This window comes from Bos grunniens, chromosome 10 (assembly GCF_055505025.1).
Source record: "Bos grunniens cultivar Pamir isolate PY7600 chromosome 10, Bosgru_T2T1.0, whole genome shotgun sequence".
Lineage (NCBI taxonomy): Eukaryota > Metazoa > Chordata > Mammalia > Artiodactyla > Bovidae > Bos > Bos grunniens.
This window is the reverse complement of record NC_141174.1, coordinates 83,428,709-83,440,993: the sequence shown is the minus strand read 5'-3', so window position 1 is coordinate 83,440,993 and position 12,285 is coordinate 83,428,709. Positions and strand designations below refer to the sequence as shown.

The 12,285-nt window shown below is 34.8% G+C and overlaps 1 protein-coding gene across 39 annotated transcripts in view; it reads right to left on the bottom strand.

Moving 5' to 3' along the window:
* Positions 1-12,285, bottom strand: part of MYO9A (myosin IXA) — a 257,518-nt gene that overhangs the window by 131,785 nt on the left and 113,448 nt on the right. For all 39 annotated transcript variants that reach the window (XM_086322710.1, XM_086322713.1, XM_086322730.1 and 36 more), the window contains 2 exons: positions 10,995-11,116; positions 4,338-4,479 (listed from right to left, as the gene is read on the bottom strand). In XM_086322710.1, coding sequence (XP_086178836.1) covers positions 4,338-4,479; positions 10,995-11,116 — 264 coding nt within the window. The remainder of the gene's footprint in view (positions 1-4,337; positions 4,480-10,994; positions 11,117-12,285) is intronic.

Genomic DNA, 12,285 nt, shown 5'->3' with positions numbered 1-12,285 from the left:
ATGGGTCATTAAGACCTTTCCTGTACAGTTCGGTGTATTCTTGCCACCTCTTTTTAATATCTTCTGCTTCTGGTAGGTTTATATATTTTCTGTCCTTTATTGTGCCCATCTTTGCATGAAATGTTCCCTTGGTATCTCTGATTTTCTTGAAGAGATCTCTAGTCTTTCCCATTCTATTGTTTTCCTCTAATTTCTTTGCATTGTGCACTTAAGGCTTTTTTTAATCTCTCCTTCCTATTCTTTGGAACTCTGCATTGAGATGGCTAGATCTTTCCCTTTCTCATTTGCTTTTCGCTTCTCTTCTTTTCTCAGCTATTGGTAAGGCGTCCTCAACCATTTTGCCTTTTAGCATTTTTTTTCCCCCTTGGGGATGGTGGTCTTGATCACGGCCTCCTATACCATGTCACAAATCTTTGTCCATAGTTCTTCAGGCACTCTGTCTATCAGATCTAATCCCTTGAATCTACTTGTCACTTCCACTGTATAATTGTAAGGAATTTGATTTAGGTCATACCTGAATGATCTAGTGGTTTTCCCTACTTTCTTCAATTTAAAGTCTGAAGTTTGCAATCAGGAGTTCATGATCTGAGCCACAGTCAGCTCCTGGTATTTTTTTTTGCTGATCGTATGTAGCTTCTCTATCTTTGGCTGCAAAGAAGATAACCAATCTCATTTTCGTATTGACCATCTGGTGATGTCCATGTGTAGAGTCTTCTCTTGTGTTGTTGCAGGAGGGTGTTTGCTACGACTGGTACATTCTCTTGGCAAAACTGTTAGCTTTCCCCTGCTTCATTTTGTACTCCAAGGCCAAACTTGCCTGTTAATCCAGATATCTCTTGATTTCCTATTTTTGCATTCCAGTCCCCTATGATGAAAAGAACATCTTTTTTTGTTGTTGTTGTTCATTCTATCAGGTCTTATAGGTCTTCATTGAACCATTCAGCTTCAACTTTTTTGGCATTAGTGATTGAGACACAGACTTGTATTACTGTGATGCTGAATGGTTTGCCCTAGAACAGAGATCATTCTGTCATTTTTGAGACTGCATCCAAGTACTGCATTTTGGACTCTTCTGTTGACTATGAGGGTTACTCCATTTCTTGTACGGTTTCATGCCCATTTGAGTAGATACAATGGTGATCTGAATTAAATTCACCCGTTCAAGTCCATTTTAGTTCACTGATTCCTAAAACATGGAATCTCCTGTTTGACCACATCCAATTTACCTTCATTCATGGACCTAACATTCCAGTAGTATATGCAGTATTGTTCTTTATAGCATCAGACTTCACTTTCACCACTGGACACATCTCCAACTGTGTAAAAGTGGACCCCCACAACTGAAAACTATGCTGTTCAAGGATCATCTGTATTATTTTCAGTTATTTTTAAAGGAACTAACTTTTAGTTTTGCTCATTTCTTTTACTATATGTCTGCTTTTTATTGCATTGACTTCTAGTCTTTGCTTTATTATTTCCTTCTTCTAGTTTAATTTGCTGATTTTCCTTACTTACTGTTTTGCCAACCAGTCTTCCTTTCTAACATATACTTTTATTAAAGTTATAAATCACTGCTTTAAATGCATCTTACAAGGAGGGTCCAGGATGGGGAACACATGAGAAATAAAGGTTTTTTATAAAAAAAATAAATAAATAAATAAATGCATCTTACAAATTTTGATACATTATATCATTAATGTTCAGTTTAAAATATTATCACTTGTGATTTCTTTTTTAACTCAGGGATTACATAGAAGTTCACTTAATTTATAAACACCAAAGAGTATCTAATTATCTTTATGATGTGCCAATTAGGTCAGTTATTTAGCAGTGCTGCTCAATTTTTCTGTTTTTACTGATTTCATGTCTCCATATTTTGTTATTACTGAAAGATATGTATGAAAATCTACAACTTTAAGGATAAACTTGTCTAGCTCCCCTTTTAGCCTGAAGTGAAGTCATCAGGTACATATAACTTTTGATTATGTCTTCATTGAAACAAGCCCCTTTTATAAGAAGTGTGCTTCTTTGTCTCTAATGATACTTGTCTTAAAGCCTACCTTGTCCAGTAACAGTGTAATTACAGGAACTTTGTTTTTGTTAGGGTCTGCCTAGTGTTGTCTTTTTCCCATCCTTTTACTTTCAACCTATCTGATAATAAGAATGAATGAATCACAGACATAAATGCATATATTGTATGATTCTATTTATCTGAAATTTAGTAAGTTAAAAAAAAACACTAAGGATAAAAAATTACAGTCACGTTTACCTCTGGGTGGGGGAGAATGAGCCTGGAAGGGGTATGAGAGAAATCTGGACACTTGAGATTTCTGCATTTTATATACCTTGCTATATGATTTTATAGGTCAAGATTTTTTTGTTTTAGACTTTATTTTTATATATTGAGATGTAACTGACACACAACATTAAAGTATATAAAATATTAATACTGATTTGATACATTTGTAAACTGTAATATGATTACCATTTTAAAGTTAACAAATACCTCCATTATGTCATACAATCATCATTTTTTTGTGGTAAGAACATTTAAGATCTAGTCTATCTTAGAAACTTTGAAGACAGTGGTATAATCACAATGCTAACTATAAACACAATGTTTACTATAATTATAATGCTGTACATCAGAACTCCAGAAATTAACTGCAGGTTTTTATCCTTAGCCAGCCTCTCCTCAACTCCCCCACCCACTAATAAGCACCGTTCTACTCTGTTTTTCTAAATGTGTACCTAAAATCTGTTCCTTCTTGTCTTTTCCATCTCAGAAAATAGCACCTAAAATTCACCCATTAGCTATACCCAGAAGTCAGTTAACTATAATCCATCAACAAGATTTACTCATTGCAGCTCCAAAAATCTCTTATAATCATCTAGATCTCCTCCATCTCTACTGCCACCTCAGGGGTCCAGTTTACCTTAATGTTTCATTGATCTCCCAGCTCCCAATCTCTCCCTCTGCTAGTTTTTCTCCTCTGAGAAATCAATTTTTAAAAACACATAACATATTCTCTGCTTAAAATTTTTTCATGGCTCCTCATCAGAATTTCAGCAAAAACCAAACTCCTTTAACTTGGTCAAGAAGCCCCAAAGAACTAAGTTACTGTCCATTCTCTACATTGATTTCATGCCGCTATCTTCCTTGATCACTATAATCTAGTAATGCTGACCTGTTTTCAATTATTTTAACATACTAAATTCTTTTCTATCTCATGGCCTATAAGATTCACCATCCCAACCCCTCACCAAGGTCACATTTACTTCAGACCATCTCTCAAAATTTGAGTTTTGAAGGAGGTGTTCATTACCTACAAATTAAAAATCGACTAATTCACTACTTTCTCTCATAGAACCTATTCATTAATTTATACACCAAGATCATGTCAGCTAATTAATCACTAGATCATTCTAAACACAAATGTCAGACTCTGTGCTTTGTGTTTAGAATGATCTAGTGATAAATTAGCAGCACAGAGTTTGACATGTGCTTCATGTTTTAATAAGTACTTCTTGAATAAATGAATCAGTGATGAGTGAATGAGTGGTCTTAATTCTGACTCTCACCTCAAGATCCAGAAAAAACATATTGCTCCACAATATTCCACAGCATCACTACCTCGCCTAGAAATTGCCATCAGTATCAGGCTTAAATATCCAATGGTTGAAGGGTTCCTCAATTACAAACAAGGGATGGGCAAAATTATGAAGATTCCTTTCTGCAGGAGTTAAGTCTCAACATATTCATTAGGAGCTCAAGCTCACAAATATCCAAAGATACATGAGGACATGAGGCCTCATGGATGTAGAGAAGAGAAAAACTCAACCAGCCATACATAGATGAACTAGTGGGTTTCAGACATACCAATGGTATCTATTCTTGCAGATCTAAAAAGGCTATTACACTTCCGTAATAACCTATATGAGGAAGGAATCTGAGAAAGAATGGATACATGTATACATATAGCTGAAGTGCTTTGTTGTACACCTGCACACCTGCTGTACAGCTGAAACACAACATTATAAATCAACTAAACCCCAACATAAAAGTCAAATTTAAAGAATTAAAAATAAACAAGATAAAAAAGCTATTACATTTAGAATGGATTGACATCAATTTTAGCTGCAGGAAAAAACCAATAAAACCATCAGCTAATGACAGAAGAATACTGCAAAGAACAGTATGAATTTTGGTATCATCCTTATAAAATTTCTCCCATTGTTACTGACCAACTACAAAGAAAACAGTATAATAGGGATGGTGATAACAGTTAAGAACACTCCTCTGTCCTAAAGGCTTATTCAATGAGAAATTTACTGACCTTTACCCCATACTTTACTTTCCCGGCATAATGCTTTATGATGAAAGCAGGCTCCATCACAGCTGGAAATTCAATGTAAGAATTCTCTTCATGTTGGTGTTTAAACTTGTCCAGCAGTGTTTGATTTGTAGCCTGTGGAAAACTAAATTAAAAATAAAAACAAAAACACTAAAGAAAGATGCAGCAGTTAATAAAGTATTTTTTTAATAATTATAATTTCATCTAACAGATTTAGCAAATTAGAGAGTTTTCACTTAAATAAATTCTCATAACAAGCTCAGAGGAAATGGTCATCAAGTTGCCAACATTTGCTGGATCACTGGAAAAGCAAGGGAATTTCAGAAAAATATCAACTTCTGCTTCCTTGACTACACTAAAGGCTTTGACTGTGTGGATCACAACAAACTGTGGAAAACAAGAGATGGGAATACGAGACCATCTTACCTGTCTCTTGAAACAAACAAGAGTTTTTTGTTTGTGAGGCAAGAAGCAATAATTAGAACCGGACATGGAACAAAGGACTGGTTCAAAATTGGGAAAGGAGTACAACAAGGCTGTATATTGTCACTCTGTTTATTTAACTTCTATGCACGGTACATCATGGGAAATGCCAGGCTAGATGAATAACAAGGTGGAATCAAGACTGCTGGGAGAAACCTCAAATATGCAGATGACGCTGTCCTAATGGCAGAAAAAGAAGAACTAAAGAGCCTCTTGATGAAAGTGAAAGAGGAGAGTGAAAAAGCCCCTCTTAAAACTCAATACTGAAAAAACTAAGATCAGGGCATCCAGTCCCATCATTTTATGGCAAACAGAAGGTGAAAAAGTGGAAACGGTGACAGATTTTCTCTTCTTGGGCTCAAAAATCACTGCAGATGGTGACTGCAGCCATGAAATTAGAAGATGCTTGCTTCTTGGAAGAAAAGCTATGACAAGCCTAGACAATGTATTAAAAAGCAGAGATATTACTTTGCTGACAAAGGTTTGTCTAGTCAAAGATATCATTTTTCCAGTAGTATGCATGGATGTGAGAGTTGGACATAAAGGCTGAGCACCGAAGAACTGATGCTTTTGAACTCTGGTACTGTGTCCCTTGGACAGCAACAAGATCAAACTAATCAGTCCTAAGGAAATCAACCCTGAATACTCATTGGAAGGACTGATGCTGAAGCTGAAGCTCCAATACTCTGGCCACCTGATGTAAAGAGCTGACTCATTGGAAAAGACCCTGATGCTGGGAAAGACTGAAGAGGATGAGATGGCTGGATGGCATCACTGATTCAATGAACATGAACTTGGGCAAACTCCAGGAGATAGTGAGGGACAGGGAGGCCTGGTGTGCTACATTCTATGGTGTTGCAAAGAATCAGACATGACTTAATGATTGAACAACAACAAAACAATCTGAAAGATGAGTGAAAAAAGATTTAGTATTCCTATTTTGTATATGAGAGCTCAAAAGTTGTGATTTGCCTAACACATACTATGCAAGTATCAGAAATAAGAAAATTAACTCAGGTTTTTAGATGTTTATCTTGGGTCACAGCGTGCTGCACCGTAAGACTCAAAGGATAATAAAAACCAAATCACATGTTGCTTGGGTTCAAGAACTTGCAAAAAGGGAATGATCTCTCAGGTTGGACAGGTCCTTTAAATCCAGGTTAATTTTTTTCATTATAAATTAAGTAGTAATTTTCTTACCTACATCAGTTACTGAATGTTTTTATATTATACCTATTATTCTTTCAAATACACATCAATAGATTTATACTCACTGATGAACATTTCATATCTGGGAATCATTCAAATAATATTTATTAAGAAGTAACCACATAATAGTAGTAGCTATTTAGTGGATAAGTTGTATCCAACTCTTTGCGACCCCTATGGACTAGAGCCCACCAGGTTCCTCTGTCCATGGAATTTCCCAGACAAGAATACTGGAGTGGGTTGCAATTTCCTTCTCCAGGGATATTCCTGACCCAGGAATCAAACTCCTGCATTGGCCAGGTGGATTCTTTACCACTGAGCCACAAGGGAATACAGTATAATACTAGCAATAATAGTAGTACAGACATATAAAACTTTAGAACAGAAAAAAAAAAAAAAATCATTAGTGGTTGGGAATAATGTAAAGATTCAGAGGATACAAGAGGCAATTACAAGCTATATTTCAAAAGTTTGGTAGGAGTTTCAAACAGAGAAAATAATCACTGACCAAAAAAAAAAAGGAGAGGTCAAGTATATTTCAGAGAATAGTTTCATTTAATAGTACTTGAATAATAAAAAATAATGTGATGTGAGATATAAAGATGTTGAATACAATATCTAATGCACTAAAATGATTCCAATACTACAAGAAAAATGGTTAATTACATAGTACCTATTGGAACCAGGAAGGAGAAAGCTCTTTGATGTCAGATAGTCATTGCCTACATTACAAATTCTGTCTGTGACCTCGGGCAAGCTAGGTACAACCTTCTTTAGGAACTGGCTTGTTAATCCATAAATGAGTAGAATGAATGATAGTGCTAGAAGAATTAAATAACACTAGCAAAAATACCTAACATTAGTTGACATCCTATAGGGATGATACAAATTAACCTACTTTTTCATGTTAGCAACACTGCCATTTTCCTAGTCAACTGAGGCCTGCTTTTGCATCAAACACTATCCCTTCCTCTAGGCTTTTCCCTCCTTCCCAGAACTCTAAAGCCATTCCAGAACAGGTTACAACTCTTGAACAATTTCAGAGAATACAGCAACAGCCTTTATAGTAGCCTTAGTGATTCTAATTTTACCATGTTTCATGTCACCAAACACAACTATCAAAATAAATTTTCCTACAATGTGCTTTTAATGGTGTGCCTCCCCTACTTTAGAAAATTGAAATCCAAGCTCCTAAGCCCAGACCAACCCAACTTCTGCAAACACATCTGTCACTACTCTACAGCAGCATGCTTCTTTTCAGGAAGGATGTTCATCTCATTATTTCTACCTAAGGTCTACTTGCCTTCTAATCCTCTGAGTCATTAAAAAGCTTGTGATTTGTTTCCTTTTTCTTGGATAAATAATGGAAAAAATTAAATGTTTCCATTTAAACTTCCTTTATTAAAACCAATGCTAATTTTCATGTTTATGGGACATTTATATTGTTTATTTACATTTTTTGCCCATTTTAATTGATACATTATTTCTTTTTTTTTTTGATTGGAAGATAATTAATGAGAACAAATATGAGGGCAGTTTCTATTCCAAATAAGGAAAGATGGGGGAAAAAAAACCTTTCCACCAGTCCTGCAGTCAATAAACAATTGTGGATACATACTACATAATTAAGCAAAAGAGCCTGGAACAGAGACCAAGTAGACATTATCATGAATTTCAAAACTCTTCATCTAATGTTTCCCCAAAGACTACCTGCAAGGGTAGCCTTAGATTAGTGTTTCTTTGCACTAATCTAAGGCTACCCCAACTAAGGAGTTTTTAAAAATACCAATGCCTGGACCCCACCTCCTGTGATTCTACTGAATTGATGCTAGGCCAGTGACAAAGTACTATTTATAAGTTCCCCAGGTAATTCTTACGAACAAGCAAGATTGATAAAATGTTGGCCTAAATGAATGCTCTGATTTTTAACTTCAGTTTGTTAAATAAAACGCAGAGTCTGGTCAAGAAGTCTGGGACAGAAGTGTGAGACTCTGTACTTGTAACAACCTTTACGATGACGCCAGTGCTGCTGTCAGCAGGTCACACTGAGTACTATGGGAAAGACTAGTAACACTCTTAACTTTGCTTACACCATTCCTCCTTTCTAAACTCCACACTGAATCCTTTAGAATCTAATGTATAAAATTTGAACAGCTAGCAGACAAGACTAAACAAGAATTCTAACTTCCAACATGTGCTCCTAAAGCACTACAAACACACTGACTGAAGCAGGAATACCAGGAAGGATATTTCATGTAATATATCCTCTACAGAACAAAATATTTTCAGAGGAAAAATACTCAAAGTGATTTCAAAAACAGCTCTTTCCAAATGACACTAATTTATTGTCAAGTCCTCTTCACTGGTACATGAAAGAGGGAAAACATTTCATGTCTTTGCATCTTCTAGGAAGTTAAAACAGAGACACAAATCTGGCTAATTTATAAGGAAAGATAACAGGATTAACTTAAAGCAAGGGAAATAATACTACGGTTTATTAAAAAATTTTATGGAGTTGATATAGAAGCACAATTGAAGTGGCAATCAAGAGGTTATTCAGTCCAATCTTCTACCTGCAAAAGTACCTTGATAGATGATGCAAAATAATTACTATAATGGAAAATTCTACTACTTTATGAAGCAGCTGCTAATCAGTTCTAATGATTAAAAAGCTCTTTCTTATATTGAGCCAACATCTGTCTTCCTGTAATTTCTGGACCTGTGGCTTAACTCCACAAGCTTCTGGGTAACAGCAAAAAGGTGACATTCTTTTCACTGGGAAATATCTACATTTCTGTGAGGTAGCAACTGACCAAGTAAAGATGGTCTTTGTATAACATAGTAAGATGTACACTCAATGAAACTTTGCTTAAAGAATAACAGACAAGGCCCCTTTGCTCTATTCATGTTTTAATTATATATCCATAGCTTATTTCCTGCTCACAACCACTGTAAGATATAGAGTAGACAGCATTATAATTAATCATCATTATTTCCTTTTTGCATGCAAGAAAACTGAGGACTAAGGATATTAAGAGATTTGCTGAGGGTAGTTAATAGAGCTGGAATACAACCCTGAACTTCTGACATCACAGTCTAAGCATTATGGTAAAGCAAATAAGGACAATACTTCAAAGCACAAGCTCATTACTCTGTTCTCCGTAGCTCATGTTTGTTTTGTTTGGTTTATTCTTGTATTTTGATTTTGCTTGTATACTAGTTTTTTATATACCAGAGAAGATGGGGCAGGGGGAAGGTGAAATTGGTAAAAGGGATCAACTGTATGGTGACAGATAAAAAATATACTTTTGGTAGTCAGCACATACTGTAGGGTATACAGAAGTAGAAATATAATGTACATATGAATCTTATATAATGTTATAAACCAATGTTACTACAATAAAAAAGGAAAACAAAAGTTCAAGTAAAAGACAAAATTAAAGCTTCTTATTCAGAAATACCTGGTGGGTTTGAATCTCAAGTCCATCATTTACTATACATATGATCTTTTTCTCAAATTGCTTAAATTTTCTTGTTCATAAGACATCTCAAAATAACTGCTTATCATTTCAATATCTACAATGGTTCTCCATACTAAATATCAAAATCACCTATGACACTTTCTAAAATAAAATACATCAGAATTAAGGCATGCAAGCAGAGTTAAGAACCACTAACTTCAAAATTTTATAAGAGATAATGTATGTTTTGGGAAATATAGAGCAATACAACAAACATTTACAACTTTGCACATAAAATTAAAATGCTTTTTGCTGAATTTTAATTCATTTAGATTAATGGAAATAGACTAATGATGGAAGGGCAGATATAATTGTTGGCAATATCATTTCCAATATATTTTGCAGCTCTGCCATATTACTTTATAATTCTATGCAGCAATTCTGTGAGTTTATGGAATATTAAATGGCAATAACATACAACTTACCATACATATCAGGATATTCTTAAAGTAGGTGCCTTTAATAACTAAAATGAACAATCAGTATAAACTTTATAGATTGTCCTACACAAACCTGGTATACAGTCATCCTACCTATGAAAGTTACTACTTAATATTTTATATCTTAGTTTAATGGGTATAGTATTAAACAAGGAATCAAGTGACCTAATTCAATTTCTAAATATTTTACTAAAGAGTCATGGAAAACCAACACACTCTCCACCACTTTGGTTTCTCCAGTTCTAGATTTGCCATCTCTTAGAATAATTAAACTATAATAATACTTTCCAGAGCACTGAGAACATGGTGGAGGATGCTCCATGAAGCTTTATTTCTGCAACATATATATTTAAGTTTGGTCAGGCTTCCCTGGTGGCTCAGAGGGTAAAACATCTGCCTGTAATACGGAAGACGCAAGTTCAATCCCTGGGTCGGGAAGATCCCCTGGAGAAGGAAATAGCAACCCACTCCAGTATTCTTGCCTGGAGAATCCCATGGACAGAGGAGACTGAGGGGCTACAGTTCATGGGGTCACAAAGAGTCTGACACAACTGAGCGACTACACTTAGCTTACCTAACTTATACTGAACAGTGTTACCAAGGGATGGCAAATATCTAACATATGTGGTCACTAAAAACTTGCACAGCCATGGCAGATATCACAAATCTATTATTATATTCTTTACCACTAAGCAAGAAAACTGCAAACACATCTCATATGTAAAACTTAATTCAATAAGAAACACAAAACAAAAAAATATATACCAACAATTGAACATCAAAGTGACTTTGCAGAAGAAATTTGGAAAAAGTCAAGGAAAAAATGAGTTCAGTAGTGAAGTCCATCCAATTTTCTTATAAACACACAAAAAAATGCATACCAGGGAAACTTTTGCTCTTAATAACATTAAGAAGAAAGTTTAGGGCTTAAGAAGACATGAAAAACTCACATGGCCAATAACAAAACTGAAACGAATCATACTCACTTGCTTTCTTCATCCAAAAGATGGAGCAGACCTGTTGGTTTCTTGCTAATAAGATTTATGCAACAGGTATTATCAATGTAGTCTATATTGTGCCAGCTGATACCTTCAGTTCTATATTCCTCCTAGGAAATACAAATTAACAATTTATTCATCTTGCAGAAAATAAAAGGTATGTGAGAATAAGGACTAAAAAGTTTTTACCAGGATTAAAAGAATAGACTAAACTTTGAAAAATCATTAATCTACACAATGAAAGAAATGTATATTTCAGTTTCATAAAATTGTGATATAGTATATGTCTATTTTCTTTTAATAGTACATGCAACCAAATTTTCTGATTAGAATCCTATTTGTGATTCCATTCAGATGGAAAACTAAGTGTGATTTGTTTTAGCTACACTATCTGATGACTACACTATGGAAAAATGTAAAACGAAAAAGACTAATTTCTCCCACACAACTTGAAGCCATCAAAAAGAACTATTGGATCATCAACAGTGAATATAATGAAACAATGTCTGAGAAAAATGGAAAACTATCACCTCCAGTGATCACTGATAAAAATCATATAGAATTCGTACACAGTGAACTTTGACAAAATAAACAGAATAACTTTCAAAAGGCAGGGGCAGAGGAGTTTCCCCAATTCCAAGACTAAACTCAAAGCTCACACACTGAGTAACCATTCAAAACTCTCTTATGAAGCCCCTACTGTTCCTTCTTTAACATCTACACTGGGAAATAAATATTCTTTTATTCATCTCTGTGATGCTTTTACTTTTACTTTTTAAAGTGTCAGAAAGATGATTCTGAAAATAAAGAAGGTTCTACACTGAATGATATTTAGGCATCAAATTAATATCCTGTTCATCTGATGGTTTTAGTATTCACTGATTATATTTGCATACCTCTCAGCAAATACAGTGATTTTGTGAAACAGTGATGTTAATAATTGAATCATTCTTTCTGTATTATCATTATCCTGTAAGGAAAAGTGGACCCTCGTATAAACTAGTTACTCTAATTGTAAAAAGTAAGTGCTAACTTAGTCCTTCCCCCTCAACAGTTTCACAAGCAAGTAATGCTATATAAGGTCACCCCCAAGCAGTGGTAAAGCTTTTTCCCTCTTCCTTTTCACAGCATGGATAAACAGCATACTAGATAGTGTAAGCACATGGATTTTTATATTCTTTACTAGTATTTCAAAATCCCTTCCCATTCCAGTTTCCCAACGGTGATTCAGATCCTCCTGCTCAAAGTTAACTATTATCCTAACTTCTATACCTCTGAC